Source organism: Calliopsis andreniformis, chromosome 12 (assembly GCF_051401765.1).
Source record: "Calliopsis andreniformis isolate RMS-2024a chromosome 12, iyCalAndr_principal, whole genome shotgun sequence".
In the NCBI taxonomy this organism is placed as follows: Eukaryota; Metazoa; Arthropoda; class Insecta; order Hymenoptera; family Andrenidae; genus Calliopsis; species Calliopsis andreniformis.
This window is the reverse complement of record NC_135073.1, coordinates 13665640-13685441: the sequence shown is the minus strand read 5'-3', so window position 1 is coordinate 13685441 and position 19802 is coordinate 13665640. Positions and strand designations below refer to the sequence as shown.

The following is a 19802-nucleotide window of genomic DNA, read 5'->3' as shown; positions in this document are numbered from 1 at the left end:
TCCGTCGGTAATTGAAAGTAAAAATAGGCTAAAAAAATTCTATAAGAGAATTCTACTTTGATGGTAGTGTAAGTCAGATAAAGGTAAACCATCGTGGTTCAACGATCGAGACTGACCGAGGTCGTCAAAGCATTTTGCTTTAGCTCCGCTTGACAGCGATTGGCATCTATAATTCTCGTCGGCGGTGTGGCAAAAAAGTCGCGGAATGTGTTTGATTCGAACCTGTTTGAACGCGTTTCAGGAAACGTGAGCTATAGTTTTTCCATCGGTCACGATCATAACGATTCGATCGTTCTCGTTTGAACCTTTGAACCATTATATTCGAACTGTTATTTATGTCTGTTAATATTGCACGGAAAGAACTTGTTTGCAACTGTTTCCATTCCACTTACACCATGTGCGTTACGAGCTACTTGTTCAGGTTCAGAATACTGAAAATACTCAGGGGTGAATCCAGAAACCTTTCTTGAAGAGAGGGGGCTGGAGGTGGAGGGGAAAGGTGTAATTCTTCTTCTTCTTTTACACGATTTGAAATTTGCTTGTAATCAAAATGTGATATATTTTTAGAAATTATTAGTGCCCCCTCCCCCACTGTATCCACTACTAGAAATATTAAATAATTAAAAAAGTTTTTTAAATGAGGACAGCGAAAATTTCGTTTGAGAAAGTGTAATTTAGGGTAATGAGACCCCTCAGTTTATAATACTTATTTTATTTAACTTATTCTTCTGCATTATAATGATTAATATTTATTTTTAAATACTATATTTCTTCTTTTCTTTTTTAATTGCAATAGATACATACACGTAGAAATTGAACGATTGTTAATGAATTATGGTAGATCGCCAGGCGATTTTCAACGACGTGAGCAAGTTCATAACAGAAACGTTATCAACGGTGCTATACATCTTACTATTGTTATTATGTGTATGTGTATAGATCGTGAAAAAAATAATGTTCGCAGTTTTCAAAATAATTTAAACGAAACTGCAAATGTATCGTTTTTGTGAATTGATTTTGAACACGTGTCCAATTAAATAATGCCACGTCATTCTTATGGGCGGAGCGTTCCCCTACTCTGTTTCCTATATGGACAGATAAGAGGGGGATGAATCGACTACTATATTAACTATTTCTCCAAAAACTGAAAGTTAAGCTAAATCGAGAGAGAACTATGTTAAAACAAAATAAATTTCACTCTGCATTTTTTTTATATTAAATATTAATTTCTGTGTAAATTATGTTCATTATTTTTTTACACTTTAAGCGTGTAGTTGCATAAAACAGCATACCCAATTTAAGTGTACATGTACAATTATTTTTCAAACTATTAAAGCTACACAAAATAAAGTAATTGCCAGCTATTCAAATGTTGTTTAAATTTGAATTTTTTCCAATAGATTGAAAAATAATTATCTGTCTATACATACTTAAATTGTGTATACTGTACGTATACTGATTGAAATGGTTGCCAAAATACTATTTAATTGGGTGAAACCATTTTCCCAAGTTCTATAAAAAAAACCTGCAGACGTACACAGCCTAACTGTTGAAATTACTGGAAAGCAATAGAACTTTCTTCACATTTTACCCGTTTCTCTGTTTTCCCCTAAAAACTGACTATTCTGTCACTTGAATTTGATTGTCCTCCTGGATTTTCTGAACATCTTTCACAGCGACCTTCTCGAGTAATTCTTGCTAGGGCAGTAAAACTAATAAAGTGAAGTCGTAGCAGCGAGGTTTGAAGCTTTCTTAATGAATCTGGAACAAAAATGAGCACTCGATTTCCTCTGTCAATTCCAAATCAAATGCATCAGCCAATTCGAGTCACCAAAATCTCCCTTCAATTAATTAATACCTCGATATTAGAAAAAAGAAAGCAGAAAGCAACGCGAATTGACATCAATACATGACCATCCCTCACTCATTTTCACTCTAGATTTATCAGAGAAAGAGTTTCCTTGAAATTGACAATTGCTATGACCTCCTCTTGTAAGTACACGTGCATAGAACTGTGAAAATACTCCATGTCGCAGAATACCTCTGCTATTATTTCAATCCTACCGAGGCACGAGCGTCAGGTACCTAGCAATCCATTACACAAACCTTGAACCTGATGCCCACACAATTTAGTCTTATTTCCTCAATCGTGGTGGCATCAGGTTCGTCGGTGTTGGTGTTGGACTGCTGCTACAGGATCTGCTCAGTGCCCTATGAGGCTCCACACTGAGGAAGGTCTTGTCGTTTGTCGGTGGCACCGAGATGATTTCTGGTTCTGCTGGACTTGGACACCGTCTCTGATTGCAAGTCGACAGGGTGGACCTTGATAACGTTTGCAGCGGGATTTGGTAGATCCTTATTGGCTTCCAGTCGCTATGGCTGTCTGTGGAAGAAAAAAGAACAAAATTTTCATCCATGATTAGAGCTAAAAATGGGGTATTCTATGTTTAGTGAATCTACAAAGATGAAGCATTGGACTCAAGCTTGAAAAGTGTGGAAGATTGAGCATACTTTGTGGATTGGATCGTGAAGAAGACTGTAGAGAATTGGCAACTGGTTCGTCCTTGTCCACAGGCTTTGAATCCAAGCGGATTCTCTCGCATCTCCCTGGCAGAAACTCTGGAGCCGTGGTCGCGAAGAAGATGTCCTGTTTCGAGGTTATCAGACTCAAGTTTGGCATAGCAATCGTGTGCACCAGGTTTCCATTGATTATCAGTCGAATCTCCATGGTGTCATTAGTGAAGGCAATCACGTAAGGGAAGGCACAAGCTGGGAACACAGTTTCTTGTTAGGACTTCCTTTCACAAACGCCAAGAAGAACATGAACATCAATTTACCTATAGCTGCTGGTACAGAATTCCAATTGAAATCAAACTCCGTCGGTGCAGTGCCCTCTTCTTCCAGTTTTTGGAAGTGGCATGTATCTACGATTGCCAAAATTATAAATAACAAGTCAGCAAGAAATCTAATAAAAGAAACGAAGTATCACGTACTATTATAACAGAGAAGCAGCTCTGGTTCTTCATCCTCGCAGAGGTCCAACGCTGCCACCAAATGTGGCTTCGGCGTTCCTTCCATATGGAGGATCCTCGAGCTTCCAGAAGCAGAGATCAACTCAAAGTGATGTCGAACTCCACAGCAGAGCATCCATTCGTCACTCGTGTCTGTGTTCTCGATTATCGTCACCAGAGACGGTGTTTCACTTGCGTTGAACTCTTTCAGCAAGAGGAAACCTTCGACTGTGTCTGTATCAGTTGCGGAACACCATGCAGACCAAGCAGCATTGTGTTTCCATTGAAGAACTGTCAAGCGCCTGCCAACAGCTACACACTGTGGAAAATTAAGAAAATGTCAGAAGTTTCTGTGACATTTCTTAAATAATGTAGCGTACACTTAAATTTCAATACAGATTTTGTTCCAGCAAGGAGCTCCAGTCTCAAAGTTTCCAATAAGTTTGGACTAAACTGACATTTAATCTTTTTAGAGTCTGATGGACTCCATATCAAAGACTTCCTAATGAAAGTTGGAAATATATGCCATACCTCGTTCCCACATTCCAATTGACATTATACTAATTTTAAAAACATTTAATATCAGTAGGTTTTAATAAAACTCTTTCTATCTCAAAATTGGGTGTTCATAGTCGAGGGTTAAGACAATGAGTAGTGGGTCTGAGTTATTGAAATTTAGAAGAAACAACTCTATTAGAATTTAAGCGTGCACTACTATAGCATCAATCTCTCTCGTTCACTCTATCACATCATAAAGCCAAAACACAAACAAATACCATTCGCAGATGGGAACCACCAGGCATGTTAAGAGCATACAACTGGCAGCCTCTGCTTCGTGGTAATCTTCTCTCCTTCGTATGTGCGCGTCCTCTGACTGCCAATGGACGTACACGAGCCCTTCCTCTATGGATCACAGGTTTAAACTTCGCGGTAGCTCTCGTGAAATTGTCACAATCATTGTCTTCGCTCTCATCAGCATCGTCATCCAGGTCCTCCTCGTCAGCGTTGTCTTCGCAACCCTGATCGTCCTCGCGGTCGTTCGACGTCTCTGGCGACTTATTCATTGCGTTGTTCTCAAATTCCCTAAGTCGGAACACGTAAACGTTGCTCTCTTTGCCCTTGTCTCCAGCACGAAAGAGTAGAATACCATGCTGTTCGACCACGTTCAGTTGCTTGATCTGCACGGATTCGTCGAAGATCAGTCTGTGGGATAAGCTGTCTGAAATTGAGTAAACAGCCAAGTTATTGACACAGGAAGAATTAATTTATATAGTTGACGCGTTCTTAAGAAAAGTAGCATGAGTACCAAAATTAAAAAATGTTGTATATGGTACATACGATTATTTTTTATCAAAAAAGACAATTTTTAATTGTGGTACCTGTGATACTTTTCACAAGAATGCTTCTTGTTATGGAACTGGACTTCTTTTTACCTTCTATCAGAAAAGTCCCATTCTCTGTAGCAAGAATTAGCCTGTTCTCTAGCCACACATCACCACAGATTACTTCATGAGGGAAGTCTGGATATATGCACCTGGGCTCCCAGGGTCTAGGTTTCAGGGGGCCAGCAGTGGCCAGCGAAGTGGGCGCAAGACCTCGCACGATGGCTTCCAACTTCAGGGCCTGCCCGACGCGAACCATCTCCACGGCACGCGTTTCCTCGCGACGTCGACCTGGAGCCTCCACCACATCCGACAATGCTCGTCGGTTTAACATACTCTGCGAAAATTCGATTGCTTTTCTTTTCCACGGAGGGAGGGAGGACATCGATCACGCGGAAACTTTTACAGTTTCTTCTTTCCTTGAATTTCTGAGAGCTAGGACTTCGAGTAAAATTGGAAATCTTTTCTACAGAGTGGAAAGGAGAGTCTGTGCCTCTAGAAATGTTCTACTTACTGGAGCTACTGGAACTACTTCAACTACTTCGAACTCTATAAATTCTAGAATTTTGTAAGTTCTACGGTTCTGTAGACTGCGAGTACAGAGACCACCTTCTCAGTTATCAAACTTACGTTGCTCTTATTTTCCTGAGTGTGCTCTTGGTACATGTCTCTTAGCAGAGCGTCCAGCGTTCTCTCTCTCTTGCGTGAAAACGTGGGAGTGTTGAACGTGGCTTTTTCTCCGTTTATTAGCTTCACGAGGAGGAATTCGCGCAGAGTGTATGGGTCCTCGAAGACAGGCGGACAGGGCAGGCTAGGCCCAAAGAGGGGGACACTTTCGTCGCAGTAGATAGCTACTCGCCATCCCCTATTCTTTTCAGCGGACACCACGGCAAATACATCTATTTTGCAATATAAAATACATAAATCAATTTATTTAAAATGGAGATAATCGTGTGTAGCAGTGTCCACTTTAGCGTCCGCTGCCTGGGACTTCATCTGGACATTTATGTGGGTGGGTGTTTTCTGAGAATCCTGAGAGTTATAGGAATTAGATATGAATGATCGAAGCTTATTTTGAGACACCAATTCTAAGAATTTATGAGGGCTGTGGTGGATGCTAAAGTGGGCTAAAGTGAGGACATTAAAGTGGGCATCACTGTACTTGTTTTACTTACGTGTAAACTGACTCCTAATACAGTTTGGATTGAAAGTATCTATGGCAGCAGGATCTTCAGTATAAACGATGTTGACAATATCGTTTCCGATGTGACGCTTTCTTTCCAGTTGTTGTGGATTGTCTTTCGAATAAGGAAGCATTGTGCTCACGTGATACATCACTTCATGTCCTGCGTATACTGTGTAGTAGCTTTCTTTGCCAGTCATATCGCCTAGAAAGTTTTATTCAGGAAAATGATACATCAAGACATTGATGAGTCTTGAAGCTTTGGATGAGTGGCTCGTGGATTTATAAAACCTTTCCATTGTAAAATAAGTAAGTAAATACTTGGGAAATTAAAGGCGAAAGTATATAGTACTCATTTTGGATTAGAGATAGCCAGTGGATCTAATTTAGTTTCACTAATTTGAGGATTATGATGTGATATACAGTTTTTTATTTTTAGTGTGATGGTGTAGCATACCTTTAACGTCCAAGCCACCTCGATACTTGTCCCAGTCCTTCAGTCGTATCCTTTCGCCCAATATCTCGAGGAACTTTTCAAAACCTGGACTACCTTTTTCTGTAAACGAGCCACTATGTAAAGAATTTCTATTTCATTACCATTTAAACTCCTCTCTTTAAACAACTTACTAATGATATAATTCATCTTTCAATATTATAAATTTGGGACAGTTAAGGCTGAGTGATCATCGAATTTAATATTTGATTAATCGATATTTTAATCGTAGATACGCTAATCTGAAAATAGTAAAATTTTTAATTCATTTACCATTGGATAACATTTCATCGTCAGTAGTTTGCCCCGTTTCTGCGTATATCACGCCAAATTTAAAGTTCACCGACCCCTCTTGTTCCTCTAGCAGCAGAAGATCCTATAATACAACACTCCTATTTATTCCTAATTTATCACATCTGATTTTCGAAATATTGAGATTGCACTCAAATTAGAGAATCAATAAAACAGTTCTACAACTCGAACTTTCTGTTATTCAACAATCTTTGAATTTCAAAAAATACAGTGGTCCATAAATGATAAAAATAGTGTCCAGAACATTTAATTACAATATTAAAAAATATTAAAATTGTAGAACCCACCTTCTGTATCTCTGGCGAGAAAACTTCGCGTGGCGCTTTGTCCAGTTTTTCCAATCCAAAGAAGTTGCTGGAAAATGAAAAAAGTTTGAACAGCGATCACTTTGAACAGAACTCTGGAACAATGAATATTCACCTTAAGATTTGCCTAATCGTCATTGTTTTATTAGCAGAATACGGCAACGATATCTTCTGCGCGCCCTAAATTTCACATTTCGTTTATCGATTTTTCTCAATTTTCTGTTCAATATTACAGAGCGTTTCGCAGCTGGCACTCACCGTTTTCTTCCACAAAATTACTCTGTAATGTGGTACACTTTGATCACTGGTCTCGCTGGTCACGACAGATAGAAATATAGGGTTCCTCTCTTGATCTGCGGCGACGTAATTTTGGTGCACTGGAGATCGAGGGAAAAAGAGACTCTTGATTAAAGTCTGTTTGCGCAATAAGCATTTGTACTTGGAAAAAGAAGTACCTAATTATGAACTAATAAAAGGAAAAGAATAAATCACAGAACCCTATAAAACACAGACTTTCTTTTTCAAATTTATCTTCAGTACTTTTAAACACTAAAAGTCAAGGAATTTTATATAAAACAAATTCTCATTAAAAAAGTATTTAAGATTGAAATGTAGTTTCCAGACAAATTGACTCGAGCAGTGTATAAAGATTGAAAAGCTAATAATGAAGATAATAATTACATTGTTTTACGGTAAATGTTATAACAAAGTATCATATTATCAAAGAAAATATGTTTGATAATGGACATATGAGATATCGAAGGCAACGAAGGACAATCGAGGCATCGTTTCCCTTATCTAACGCTCTGCCTATCGGAAATCCTTAAAAAATAGTTGCTGGTGCACTTTACTCACGTTTCCCGAGAAAGTACTTGAAGTACCAACGCGTTTGGTACTCAGGATTCTCCAATATCGGCGTGCTTGGTGAACCGAACATCTGCGCACGTTGAAAAATCAGTTCCAACTGTGCTGCCTTAATTTATCGATAACAAGGCGAAGGGAAAAGGACACAGACGAAATGTAGAACTTCGTCCTCTTTCTTTCAACAATAACCACGACTTCTACATTATGATGTCTTTCGTTTAATGAGTTTCTTACTGACGCAGAATGCTTTCAATTACTTCGTCTACCAAAACCACAAAATTACTAAAAACATCAGCTCACGTTAAAATCATCCTGACCCGTATATGGGTCAGGGGAGTGAGTGCATTAAAAAATTTAGATTTTCTGAAATTAAGCGTCCTAAAGGTGTCTTAAAATTCCATAGCAGCTGCTGGATGGAAGACATTGCACAAAGGAGACACCTTTCTAGGACAGAACACTTGCTTTTCAGCGAAGGTGGAAAATTTCGGAAGAAAGGCAGAAGTAGGGTGGAAAATCTACAGAAGGCAAGGGAGTGCCATGCAAAGGGTGTAATTACGCGTTTCTTACTTCCTCTTTCTCGCCAGGGGAATCCCCGTTCTCAACCCGGAATCTTCTTCCATTGTCGGAGCCGTCTTGCTCGATTTGCGGCAGCTAAAAGACGATTTCGAGGAGCGGCATTAGTGGCTGTGGCGAATCGTCGCCTGTCGAGGGACTATGCTCCACTTTCGCGTGGGAGATCGAAAAAACGAGCGCTGCCACAGTGGCCAATTTAAACCGTCTTGTCGGGGAAATAAAAAACATCGGTTTTCTTGGAACAATACAAAATCAATTCAGTTCTTAAAATAGACACTGTACAATATCTAATCTTATTGGAATCGTCAGTTTCTGCGGCAGTGACGTAACTTAAAAAACAAGATTTTCAGGGAACTTAGATAATATCGATATCCATCCTTCTTTTACCAATCACTCAAAAACAGTACATTTTTTTATTATGTCATCATTATTATTAGGCAATTCAACTGAGGAATATGTTCGCCTAATTATTTTAAAGCGAAAGATATAGAAAAAGTGAAATAACAGAGGAACAAATTTACGAATTTGTGTAGTAATAAAATAGTCCACCTATAATATAGGCCCTATGTGGTTTAAATTGGCCACTGAGCTCCACTTCGTGACTCACTCTTCTTCCTTCTCTTGCAATTAGCTCTTATTGTGCTGTGGCTTTCCTTTTAATCAGCAATATTTTTAAAATTATCTACCTCTTTTTTTTTCGTAAATAAGACCAACCCCCGCAGGTTTCTATTACCTTCAATTTAAAGCTACTTCATGATTAACTTTAATTAACTCAAATTGCAGACGCTGCTGACATAACTTGGGCAGATACTGAGCTGTTCAGTTACAGTTACGTAGAGGAAACTAAATAAAATTGTTTCGAGCAGGGACCCTCCCCTTTTTCCGAGGGAGAAAAAAGGAGATGACGTTAACGTCTTTCGTAACCGAGATCGAGCATTTCTACACGAAGCAATATTTGGTTACATAAGAAATCTTTCGAGCCAGAGGTGACAAGAGGTGTTAATACAGTTCTAACAGTGCTCACCATTTCAACGCTGCCATAGTAACGTCTGGAGAGAACACCTCGCCTGGAAATAGCATCTGTGGTAGTCCTGCAACATTCGAGAAGTTTCAGAATTAGTTAACGATTTATTATGCTCCTTAAGTTTTGTCCCACCGTGAAAGTGGTTGTACGCAGGGAGGGAAAAAAATACTCGTTCCCTCGTCAGAGCTTCTTTCAATATTTATCTTTCTTATTCATGAAATAATCTAGGTTAATGAGAACAGCTCGCGAAGAAAGAGCCCAGATCTCGTCAATTAACACGCTGTTCAGTCACGTTCTTTTCAGCAGAATCGGTCAGCTCGAATCGTTTTCTTCGTCTGTTAGTGGAAGAGGAATCGTAATATCAATGAAGTTTAAGCTGGGTTATATTGTTTTACCATTTTCCTGGGACTTGTAATTATTTCTGAAATAAAGTTTCGTGTTTTGAGTTGATGCTTCTTTTGAGAGGGAGTCCTATGTTCAAACTTTTGTGGATATAATTAAGAATGGAGTTTTCGAGATTCTTCAAGGCCCAAGAAAGTTTCGATTTTCGAGATTTCGAAACTTTGCATTTGTCTCTATGTCTCTAGTCATAATATATATGTTAAGAAAATATGTATTAGATTATATATATTTGTTTCTATATCATTCGTCTTCGTGTCTCCAATGATGGATCACTCTATGCATGTATAAAAGAGAAAACCTATCATTTTATGGGAGTCGACAGAAACTGAAGTACCAATTTCGTGAAAAATTAATGAACCACTCAATCAACCTATCCCATTTCCTGCTATTAGATTACTACAATTAACTGACACGCGATAACAGCTAGATACGTACAAGTTAAAATTAGTATTTAAATGAATAATCAGATGATTAATGATTTGCATTAAGATAAATCAGAGATAAGTATCTTGTACCACTTTTTTTATCATTCAATTCTAATTTTCGCTGCTAATAGCATTATATACAGTTATATTCCTCTCAGATTCGGTAATTCTAGGGGACTCGAGGGCGTGTGACAAAAAATTGCATTGCGTGATAAGTCTCTCCTATATCTCGTCTATCGTTAGACCCCACTTTACATACTATCGGTGTGGCGAAAGTATGATTTATACAGTATCGTCAAATTAAGGGGGTCTTCTAGTCTAGACATTCAAAAACGTACTATTGGTCAGGAAGTTTTGGTGTCCAAGACAGGGTGTCCAATCTGAAGCAGGCCACCCAAATACCACCTCTATTTTTATTAATATAAAAATAGAATCTTCTGGTTTTAAAACCAGAAGAGATATTTAGGTGACCTGCTTCAGAGTGGACACCCTGTATAAATCAAGTCTTCTATTTCCCAAAATTCCCACAAACGATTTACCAAATCCAAGCCTGGTTCGAGCCTGCTTACAAGGTACCTGACACTACCAGGGATGGTACCATCGTACCCATCGTATCATGCCCATCGTCAAGTATCGTCGACAGTGGCTGTGACTGACTAAGGCCCATTTGAAAAAGGATGGCAGTCAGCAGTTAATTCTGTACTCGGATGACACGAGTCTACCATAAGACAAAGCCTAAGAGAAACGTACACGTGGTGACTGGCGCGTCGATGGAGACTTCTCAACTGGACGGATGGCAATGCAGAGACGCAGACAGATCTGGATCTGTTCCTTCGTATCATTTCGTGGCCCACGGGCAACGTCTCCTCTTCGCTGTCGCTTTCCACCGTCGAGCCACCAGTGCTCTCTCTTCTACCTTTGCCTCGTTTGCACTTTTCCGCAACGGCGGGCGTCGATAAGGTCGAGGTCGACGACGAGGAGGGTGTCACGCTCGCGGACGAGCCACTCGTCAGCGCGACTCCTCGCAAGCGGGACACCAGTTTTATGTCCAAGCACAACATTCTCGCGGAACCACTGTGCAGAAGCGTTTTTTTTTTCTCTCTTTCAGATCGATCTCCGCTGGCTTCAGAGATCCCTCGACATAGTTTTTGTTTCTTTCTCTTCTGGGGGAGAGGAATCCACGATTACTTGTGCGATGGAGAAATGCGAGGATTTAAGTGGAGGTTTCCCCGAGAAGGCTTCTTGATGACCATTTTCGAGGGTTGAATCTTTGGATTGTTATGGTATCTGTAATTTGGGTGTTGGTTTGTGAGATAAGTAGCAGATAGAAATATTCATGGATTGTGATTCTGTGGGTGTTTTAAATTTTTCGGTTTGGAATCTGTAAAGGGATGGTGAGGTTGAGCACCTCTGAGGGGACTCCCTGTTACATGGTAGTGGTATCAACCTGATAAGTGAGAACCCAGATATGTTCATGGTCAGAAGAATATTCAAATGTGAATCTGCTTGGAAAGAAGAGAAACTTGAATATTTAAAAATTCTCATCTCTTTGGGTTCAGAAAATGAAAAAAATTCTATGTCATGCATAATTATAACCGAATCCTTCCGTAGCCTAACCATAAGACGAGGGGAATACCCCAGCCTTGAGCATACTAGGGCTACCAACATAGCAATAAGAAGAAGACGTATCCTTTTGAAATACCTATCTAATCAGCCTCGAATAAGCTAATTAAAAAATCATTGCTCTTCGATAGACTTTCGAAAAATAATTTTGAACTTGAAAAAATAATTCTAACTTTTGTAGACGTAGAAAGTAAGCACTTGAGTCATACGAGCAGGACAGAAACAACAGCAGGGACAATTCTAAAAGGTTAAGCACCATCGACCGCGGCATCTTGATTTCCCTGTCCTTCGAAACTTGTTTAGTGAGCACGGGCTACTATCCTTTGACCTAATTGATGCTCGAGTTAACCCCTGGGGGTTAACAGTCTCCAGTGTTCCAAACTTCGATAAAAGGTTCGACACTTTAAATGATCTCGACTATTTGACGCGTTGCGACTCTTAAAATCGATATTTCGACGTCATTATAATTCTACGTTTTATTTTACAGATTTTTGGGTTTTCTTTTTCCTCGACTGTATTTATCATCAACTATATTAACAGCAGTATTGAACGTTTTTACAAACAGTAAGACCTCTTGTATAGTTTATGTAAAATTATTTTTCAAAAGTAGTGATGGATACAAACATACCGCGAGTATTTTTGTTTTATTACCACGCAATATAAACGAAATCTCTGTTTATATTCTATATTAGTTATTCAACTTACTGATAGTTAAGGGCTAATTAGTGCAAGTAGTGATGGGTTCAAACAAATCGCGAGTATTTTTGTTCAAATGAATAATACTCGATTAGAAGAAGAAAAAAATAAAAAAATTTTGTATACGTAATTACTGAAATACAATTCTATAGTCTCCATAAATTCAACTGACTGCTCAAGGCTATTGACTAGTTACCCCCACTACTTTGTTGCCAGAGTTCCCAAGAAGCCTCGTGGCTACTGCCAATCACAAGTGTTCACTTCTATTACCTCAAAGAATGAAAGGACACGTTGACTGCCACACAGTTTCATTTGTACCTACTCACAACCACCCATTTATTGCAACAGCAAAATAGCTCTAATAAAAAATCATGATATTACGCAAAACAAGACAATATCGTCATTTGACGACAGATGATATTTCTATTCCGAATCAAAACAAAGTTCTTTATTCTTCACCATATTTCGTTAAATACAATCTTTCTTGCAAGATGAAGCAAGAAACTCAATACTACACTCATCAATGTACATTATTCATGCCACACAAAACTATGAAAAAATATGTCACGATTTGATTGCGGCAAGTGGTCCAAGTGACCACAACAATTCAAAAGTTCACTCGCGACCGCCAGTGGCAGTCAACGCGTTAACTACGCTTGTTACCTATTCCGCCACGTATCTTCCACCTCACAGTCGTCACAATTTACGTCGCAGACAGAAGTTAACTCGAGCATCAGGGATCAACCCGAAGCAGTAATCGCTCGAGAGAGCTCGGACACAGGCTACCTCGCGATCGTGCGCGCGATAACTTATTCGCGAGAAATAAAAACTGCACCCTCTCGCATCACCCTGGCCCGCGGTTCGCCGAGTAAGTGGACGCAATGTAAACGCTGGCCACGCGATGTGCCGTTATTCATCCCAACGAGCGCGATTATTCGTGCAGCCCAGCCGAACTTTGTTCATCGTCGATCATCGTCGCCAGTAAGAAGATTTCCCCCTAGGCACAATCACCTTACACCCGAGTTTGGACCAGCAGCTCGATATACGCGGTACTGATCAGGTGTTCCCTTCGAGGAGAGAGGAGGAACGAGAGTCACGATGCACCGAATCCATCGATTAAGAGGGATCCATGAATCAATGGGAGGGACGAGAGTGCACGAGACCGCCGCGCGATGGGTTCGCCTCGGGTCTGCAACCCCTACTGAGCCAGGACACGACCCTTTTCGAATGAGGACGCAAGTAGTCGTAGTAACACGGCGACTCGACGACTGGCGCCGCGTCGTCGAGCTCATTGGCTCACCCCCCTCCGTCCGTTCGTTTCTCTCGCGTTTTCCGTCTTACCGTATCCGTGTCTCTCACGACTTGGACCCGTCTCCCCCTTAGCCAGACGAGTCTCCTGCTTCTTTTCTCTTCCGCCGTGGCATCCGCCGATCCCGTCGCGAGGATTCGCCTCCGATCCTTATTGCTGATTTACTCAGCCCGTGTTTTGGAGGAAGTCTCGCTGTCTGGGGGAAAATCGCTCGCTGGATTGCTTTTATAGAGGGATTCTGTTTCCTTAGAGAGAGGGTCGGTCATATTTTCTGCGCGTTTTGGATTGAATGTACCTTTGCGGAGTTTTTGTATTATTTACTTTATCGATTGCTGTTGCGGGCTTTTTGGTGGCTAGCCTTTTGCTGCCGCTTGGCACGCTCTTGGGAGTACGCTGAAGGAACCTTTTTTTCCTTTGGCGTTTTATGTATATTAGATACTTCGCTTGCGTATATCTGCTTTAAGGTGTTTTCTTGGGATACGTGTGGGTTTCAGTTTTGCGCTGTCTGAGAATTTTCTGTCGGCTTTTTGAAGTGCTATTTTAGCGCGATACTGTAGAGTATTTTTGTTGATGGAATAGTATTGTTGTTGCATGGGAAGAATTTACGATTGAAAAATAGTTTTGTAATGTATGCTATGGAAAAGGTAAAGTTTGAATTCAATGCGTAAGTTTGTTGTTTTATCAGATTTTGTGCAGAATTTATAAGCACTTGTTCTACGAATTTAATTACAGTAATATACGATGTCACGGTTGATTTATTGTTTTTAATGTAGCTGATATATTGGACAGATTTATCATCCAACGAGTGTTTGTCGTGTAATTTGGAAGTTCGCGAGCATACGTTATCGATTCTGAAAGGAATACGATTGCAACGCTACTAGCAGTAGGAACTGAAACTAAAGAGGAGAAAATGTAGCCTTTCCTACTATACCGACGAAAGCTAAGTCGAATGATTTTTTTAAATTTTATTTAAAAGCAGTAACACTCGATGAAATGTAGAATAAACTTATCATTTTATGGGATTCTGTTATCCTGTACAACAACCTTACTTGATAATACATATTTAAACAATATAATATTTGCTAACTTTTCTTACATATCAATAATCAAAGTATAAATTTATTATTTATTAGCTTTATTTCGACTTTAGTGGTTGAGTTGCATCTTGCATGTGGTTTTCAAATCACATGGGCAGAGGGCGTAAAAATCAATAATGTTTTGTGAGGTCGGTATTGCAGTTCTATAAAATCTCAAAAAATCATAGGTATATTCCATATTTCGTCGATAGCAATATTTAAATAATTATTTAAATAATATTTGGATGGACCTATCACTTAACATGTTTTGTATTAATAAAATATACTTATTTTTCTCAAATATACGCTCCTTACTTTAGTTCATACGTTTCGCCGCTAGATGGTTATAGTGTCTCCATGTCCATGTTTGAACAAATGTTTCAGATATGCAAATATAACATATCTATTTTAGTTTCTCTATAATTAAGCATACTGCAAGCTCATTTACGTGTAAATGTACTATTAACTATAAATACTTTGTACCTGATTTATGGATGAGATTTTCCTTCTAACAAATAATGTGAATAAGTTATAGTAAAACGCTCTCAGGAAAGACAGATATAATTTTAATAACTAAATTCAAAAGACTCGAACACAGACTTAGAAAATTTGAAAAAATTCAAAATCTATGAAATTTCGAATACCCTTTCCGCTAAATAGTTTGTTAGAGTTCGTTACGTATGAACAGGAATGCTGTGCATGTGCGTGGCTGCGAATGCAGGCCATCAAGATGACGCAATTCTCGATATGTCGTGCAGGACAAAGTAATCGGAAACGGTCTAGTTCCCCGCGTGTTTTTTGTGCACACGTGCATAACGCACACATACAATGCAGTTGCATTAAACATTTGCATACGCTGAAAACGTAACTTCCCTTCTTGTACAGAAAAAGTGCGCTGTGTTCAGCACATCGGTTCGATTTCAATTTAGTATAGAGACTGTCTTTTGAACTTCTGTACATACAAAAGTTTGTCAATCAGTCCTGACGCAAAATCCCAAAACTCTTAAAAATCACAAAAATTCTGAAAATCTTAAAACTGTTAACAGTCCTCCAAATCTTAATCTCAAAAATGTAAAAAATCCTAGAAAGCATAAAAATCTTTAAAAGCTTGAAAATTCAAGATGACTCATAGGAAACAAGCAAATACTCAAGGTATCACATCTAACTACCTCTACATATTCTATTAGTATACTCAGGCAGAAAATTATAATTACACATTATCCAACACTTCCATGCCACGAAATCATATTAACATAATTTCCTAACAGAATCATTAACAAAAAACGCCCCTTCTCAGTTCTACCAGCAATTCCAAGCCACCTTATACCTAGAAGACACTTTCCCCAGGAACTCCTACAGCAATATACCTGCTGCACAATTTCTCTACGAATATGTCTGAAATCTACGCCCTCCCCAATCCTCCCCCTGTTCTTAAGCTTTCGCGTCATTTATTTCCACCCTCGACGCAAATTTCCACGATACTTCGGCGCATTGTAATTTCTCTCGCGTATTCCTTTCTGTTCCCTCGCTGTTTAATCCGTGTATCCCTCGTCTCGGTATCTCTCTGTGTCCATGGTCGGGATGCGACCGCGGCCGACTTCCACTTGGTCGAGCGTGACTCAAATTGATCTACACGGCACAAAAGGGAGTTAACCACGGTCGGGGACTGCCCGTTCGGACCGACAGCAAAAGAGTTAATTATATAAAGGAGCGTCAAAATCCGATACGTCGTTGTACCGCCGCTAACGAAGCCTTATGCATCCGCTCGATCGCGAATAATGATTATCGGAGATAGATCGAGACACATGAGCCAGAGACGTAGCGAGAGAAAGAGGGAGAGAGAGAGATGTTAGGAGAGGCTCGATTCCCAGTATATTAAAATAAAAAGTTCGTTTTATGGTTGGACTGCTTGGTCGCGAAATCAATCAGTATGGACAGGTTTATTAATTTCAAAATTGATAATACTTTAGTTTTAATCGCAGCCTTTGTCGCTATTTTTATGGGAATTTAATTTATAGAGAGTTTGTGCACGCTTTGTAACAGTATTTAAATTTAAATGCTTAGGTAGGTGTATCTTCACGTTAAAATAGAATTTATTATTATTATTGTTGTTTAACAAGCGACAGGCCCTTCAGTTTCTAATCTGCAGGTACTAAGTTAAATAAAAAAAGTAGGAAATGAGCAGCAACGGTGAATATAATAATTCCTGTAATTTTAATGCTGAAGCTAACTGAAACCAACGAGCATGCACCGAAATGTTATTATGAAACGAAAAACGCAAGCGAGATTTAAACGAAGGTAATCTAGTATTCAGATTTAAATTTTAAATTCACAGTATTTTGAGCAAAAAGAATGGAATTGAACTATAGTTGCATTTCATAGCTGTTTCGTACAAGCACATGAGTTAAAAATAGGATTTTAGAGTTCCTAGGTTTGAATATCTGAATCCAAATCTATATTCGCGATAGAATTTGTCAAAAAAAGAATTTTATATTAGTAACTTACATTGTGTAACGAAAGTTCATTAAAAATAACAGATGTCCTAAAGCTAATACTCTCAATCATTCTTAAAAAAAAAAAAATTGATAAAACCTCCCTTAGGGAACCCCAGGGCCACCAAGTGGTTCCCCAACTCTGAACCCAAGAAATGTCCCCAGGTCTACCAAGATTCTTCTCAAAGATTTTCCACTTACCGCGCAGTCCACGGCAGAACTTTGGTGCCCTCGAGGCTGATGCTCCTCAGCTCGTACTTGGACCTGTGTCGAAGCGGCGAACCAGGCGCCGTGGTCGCGTGGAGAACGTTCCTCACGCTCTTCGAACTGATCCCCGTGAGTGCGTGCCTCCTGCCAGACGTGCCCTCTCTGGTCGACTGATTCGTCGATCTTTTCAAAGAACTCATCTTCAGTATTAAGACTCTCTTCCAAGTGTCGCCTCTCACATCCTTTCTAGACACTACTTCAGGGAGTTTCGAGCTCGAGGGCAACTAAGAAGGGATTCGATACCACACTCTGACGAGGACATCGCCTTTTAAAGCTTCGAATCGCTTGGAAAGCAGGCCCCCTTAAAAATCCGAGGAACAAAGTTCCTTGAAACTCTGATGTACAGTTTTCTCTCTGATTGAATGGTGTTCAGGGGACCACAGGGGGATTTCTTCATTGGTTGAGTTTTTAAGTCTCTGCTTGGCTCTTCTGATTAACTTTTGAAGCTTCCAATTGTGTAGAAAGCAGGGTGCCTCAAAAATTCGATGAACAAAGCTTCTTCAAATCGTGACACATTCTTTTTCATAAATTCAGAGACATTCAGAGGGATCCCTGGTCACAGGTCAGAGTAATATCTTCGAGTCTCTCCTCGGGTCTTCCTCTGATTACCTTCTAAAGCTTCGAATCTCCTAGAAAGCAGACTCCCTCAGAAGTTCGAGGAACAAAGCTCCTCGAAACTATGATACATCTTTTTCCCTCGAATAGAATGGTGTTCAGAGGATCACAGAGGGATATCTTCACTAGTCAAACTCTTCAAATCTCTACTCAGCTCTCCTGACCACCTTCCAAAGACCAAAGCTTCTGCAAACTGTGCTCCATTTCTTCTCTCCAAATTGAACAGTGTTCAGAGTGATCTCTAGTGACACGTCAGAGGGATATCTTCATTAATCGACCTCTGCAAGTCTCTGCTCGGCTCTCCTGACCACCTTCCAAAGCTCCGAATCGCCTAGGGAGCAGACCCCTTCAGAAATCCGAAGAACAAAGCTTCTGCAAACTGTGCTCCATTTTTTCTCTTCAAATTGAATCACGTTCAGAGGGACTCCTAGTCACAGGGATATCTTCATTAATCGACCTCTTCGAGTCTCTGCTCGTCTCTTCTCCTCCACTTCTCGATTCTCGTCGCGACGATCGATGGCTCCAGCCTCATCGTACGTTCGAGCCGAGCCGAGGTTTTTGCCGTTGTTGGGCGCACAGACGACTGAACCGTCCGATGAATCGACAACCATAAATGACTGCGCCACCTTTCAACCCCACCATCTAGCGTTGGTCGCCACCATAACTGGTCGTGAGCGTCGTACCTTGCCAACCCCACCATCCTGTCCCATGGATACCCTGATCATCGGACTCTCCTCTCGGCCGATACCCTTTTTTTCAAAGCCCCGCGCGATCCAACGATCGATCGTAGATCTGAACGCTTCCCTGACCGCGTTAGCAGGTGATTCCAGCGGCGTGACCACGCTCAATTGACCGAGCCGTTCTTTGCGCGTTCTTCGAGGGTGTTTAATTAGAGAGGACGAAGAGGGGCGTCATTATCAAGGACTCCTTTAGCGGTCGGCGTTTAAGAAAGTCGCTGGAGGACGGTGGCGAGTTTTACGCTGGGATTCTTGGGGATGGCGAGGAGACTCGCGATCATGAGGAGGCTCTTCTGGTGATTTGTCGGGTGTGATGGTAATTGCGTGGTCTGAGAAATGGGGAAGAGTTGAGGGTTTTAGTTACTCTGTGGGGTCTATAATTGTTTGAAAACATTGCCTGTGTTGGAGGAGATAAGGAGGTCTTGTTGATTCTTTAAGGGAGTATTTTAATCTGTGGAAGCACTGGGCCAGTGGGAATAAATATTGGGGGAGGACTTGGATTTTATTAGATTTAAGTCAGAGTCGAGATTAAGGGGATGTTTTGGTATATCATTTTCTAAGAGGTGTTAAAGCGTCATTAATTGAAAGTGTCACTTAATGGATCGAGATGTAACTTAGTCCTACAGACTTACAAAACCCTGAAAATTCCTGAAAACCTAGAAATTGGAAAGCAGAAAAATTCAACAGTTTTAAAATTAAAATAATTCTCTAATCAGAAAATCAGAAAACTCATAAAATCTTAGAAATCTCAAAAATTTCAAACTTCAGAATCGTTCATATACAAAAAAGCTAAAAAAAAGAAGTCTCACACATAACTTCAATAGATCATCGCGTTGAAAATCGCAACCCTTATCGAGCATCTCTGTATCTCGAAATAATTCAAGCTAAGACAAAAATTCAAATAATCCCGAATCAACGAATCAAACATGAAGATGCAATGGCAATGAAAAATGGGAAGATCGAAGGTCAGCGAGCGAGAGTTATCACCGAATCGAGTCTTCGACTCGACGACG

The 19802-nt window shown here is 40.0% G+C and overlaps 1 protein-coding gene across 5 annotated transcripts; it reads right to left on the bottom strand.

The window, feature by feature from the left end:
- Window positions 1-674: 674 nt before the first annotated feature.
- On the bottom strand, window positions 675-18818 carry LOC143186043 (GTPase-activating Rap/Ran-GAP domain-like protein 3). 5 transcript variants are annotated; one of them, XR_013002989.1, is made up of 19 exons: window positions 13305-13480; window positions 10725-11261; window positions 9148-9214; window positions 8118-8201; window positions 7542-7623; window positions 6945-7063; window positions 6802-6866; window positions 6669-6735; window positions 6343-6445; window positions 6034-6132; window positions 5569-5781; window positions 5024-5292; window positions 4445-4730; window positions 3788-4230; window positions 2994-3330; window positions 2838-2924; window positions 2512-2769; window positions 2042-2383; window positions 851-1761 (listed from the first exon to the last, which is right to left on the bottom strand). XR_013002989.1 is itself a non-coding variant. In XM_076389419.1 (18 exons), the coding sequence occupies exons 2-18, from the start codon at window positions 11033-11035 to the stop codon at window positions 2136-2138; spliced, it is 3138 nt and encodes a 1045-aa protein (XP_076245534.1). In that variant the 5' UTR covers window positions 11036-11261; window positions 13305-13480; the 3' UTR covers window positions 851-2135. The 5 variants fall into 5 exon arrangements, 4 of the variants coding, with proteins under 4 accessions (XP_076245537.1, XP_076245534.1, XP_076245535.1 ...); XM_076389419.1 differs by having other exon boundaries at window positions 851-2383; XM_076389420.1 differs by having other exon boundaries at window positions 851-2383; window positions 4445-4691.
- Between the last annotated feature and the right edge of the window lie 984 nt (window positions 18819-19802).

Excerpts from the sequence above, each read along its gene's own strand:
- LOC143186043 (XM_076389419.1), bottom strand. The coding sequence starts at position 11,035 with ATGTTGTGCTTGGACATAAAACTGGTGTCCCGCTTGCGAGGAGTCGCG. Across the intron at positions 9,215-10,724 it reads CGACGCGCCAGTCACCACGT|GACTACCACAGATGCTATTT; the intron begins GTACGTTTCTCT and ends CGAATGTTGCAG. Across the intron at positions 8,202-9,147 it reads ACTATGGCAGCGTTGAAATG|CTGCCGCAAATCGAGCAAGA; the intron begins GTGAGCACTGTT and ends ATCGTCTTTTAG.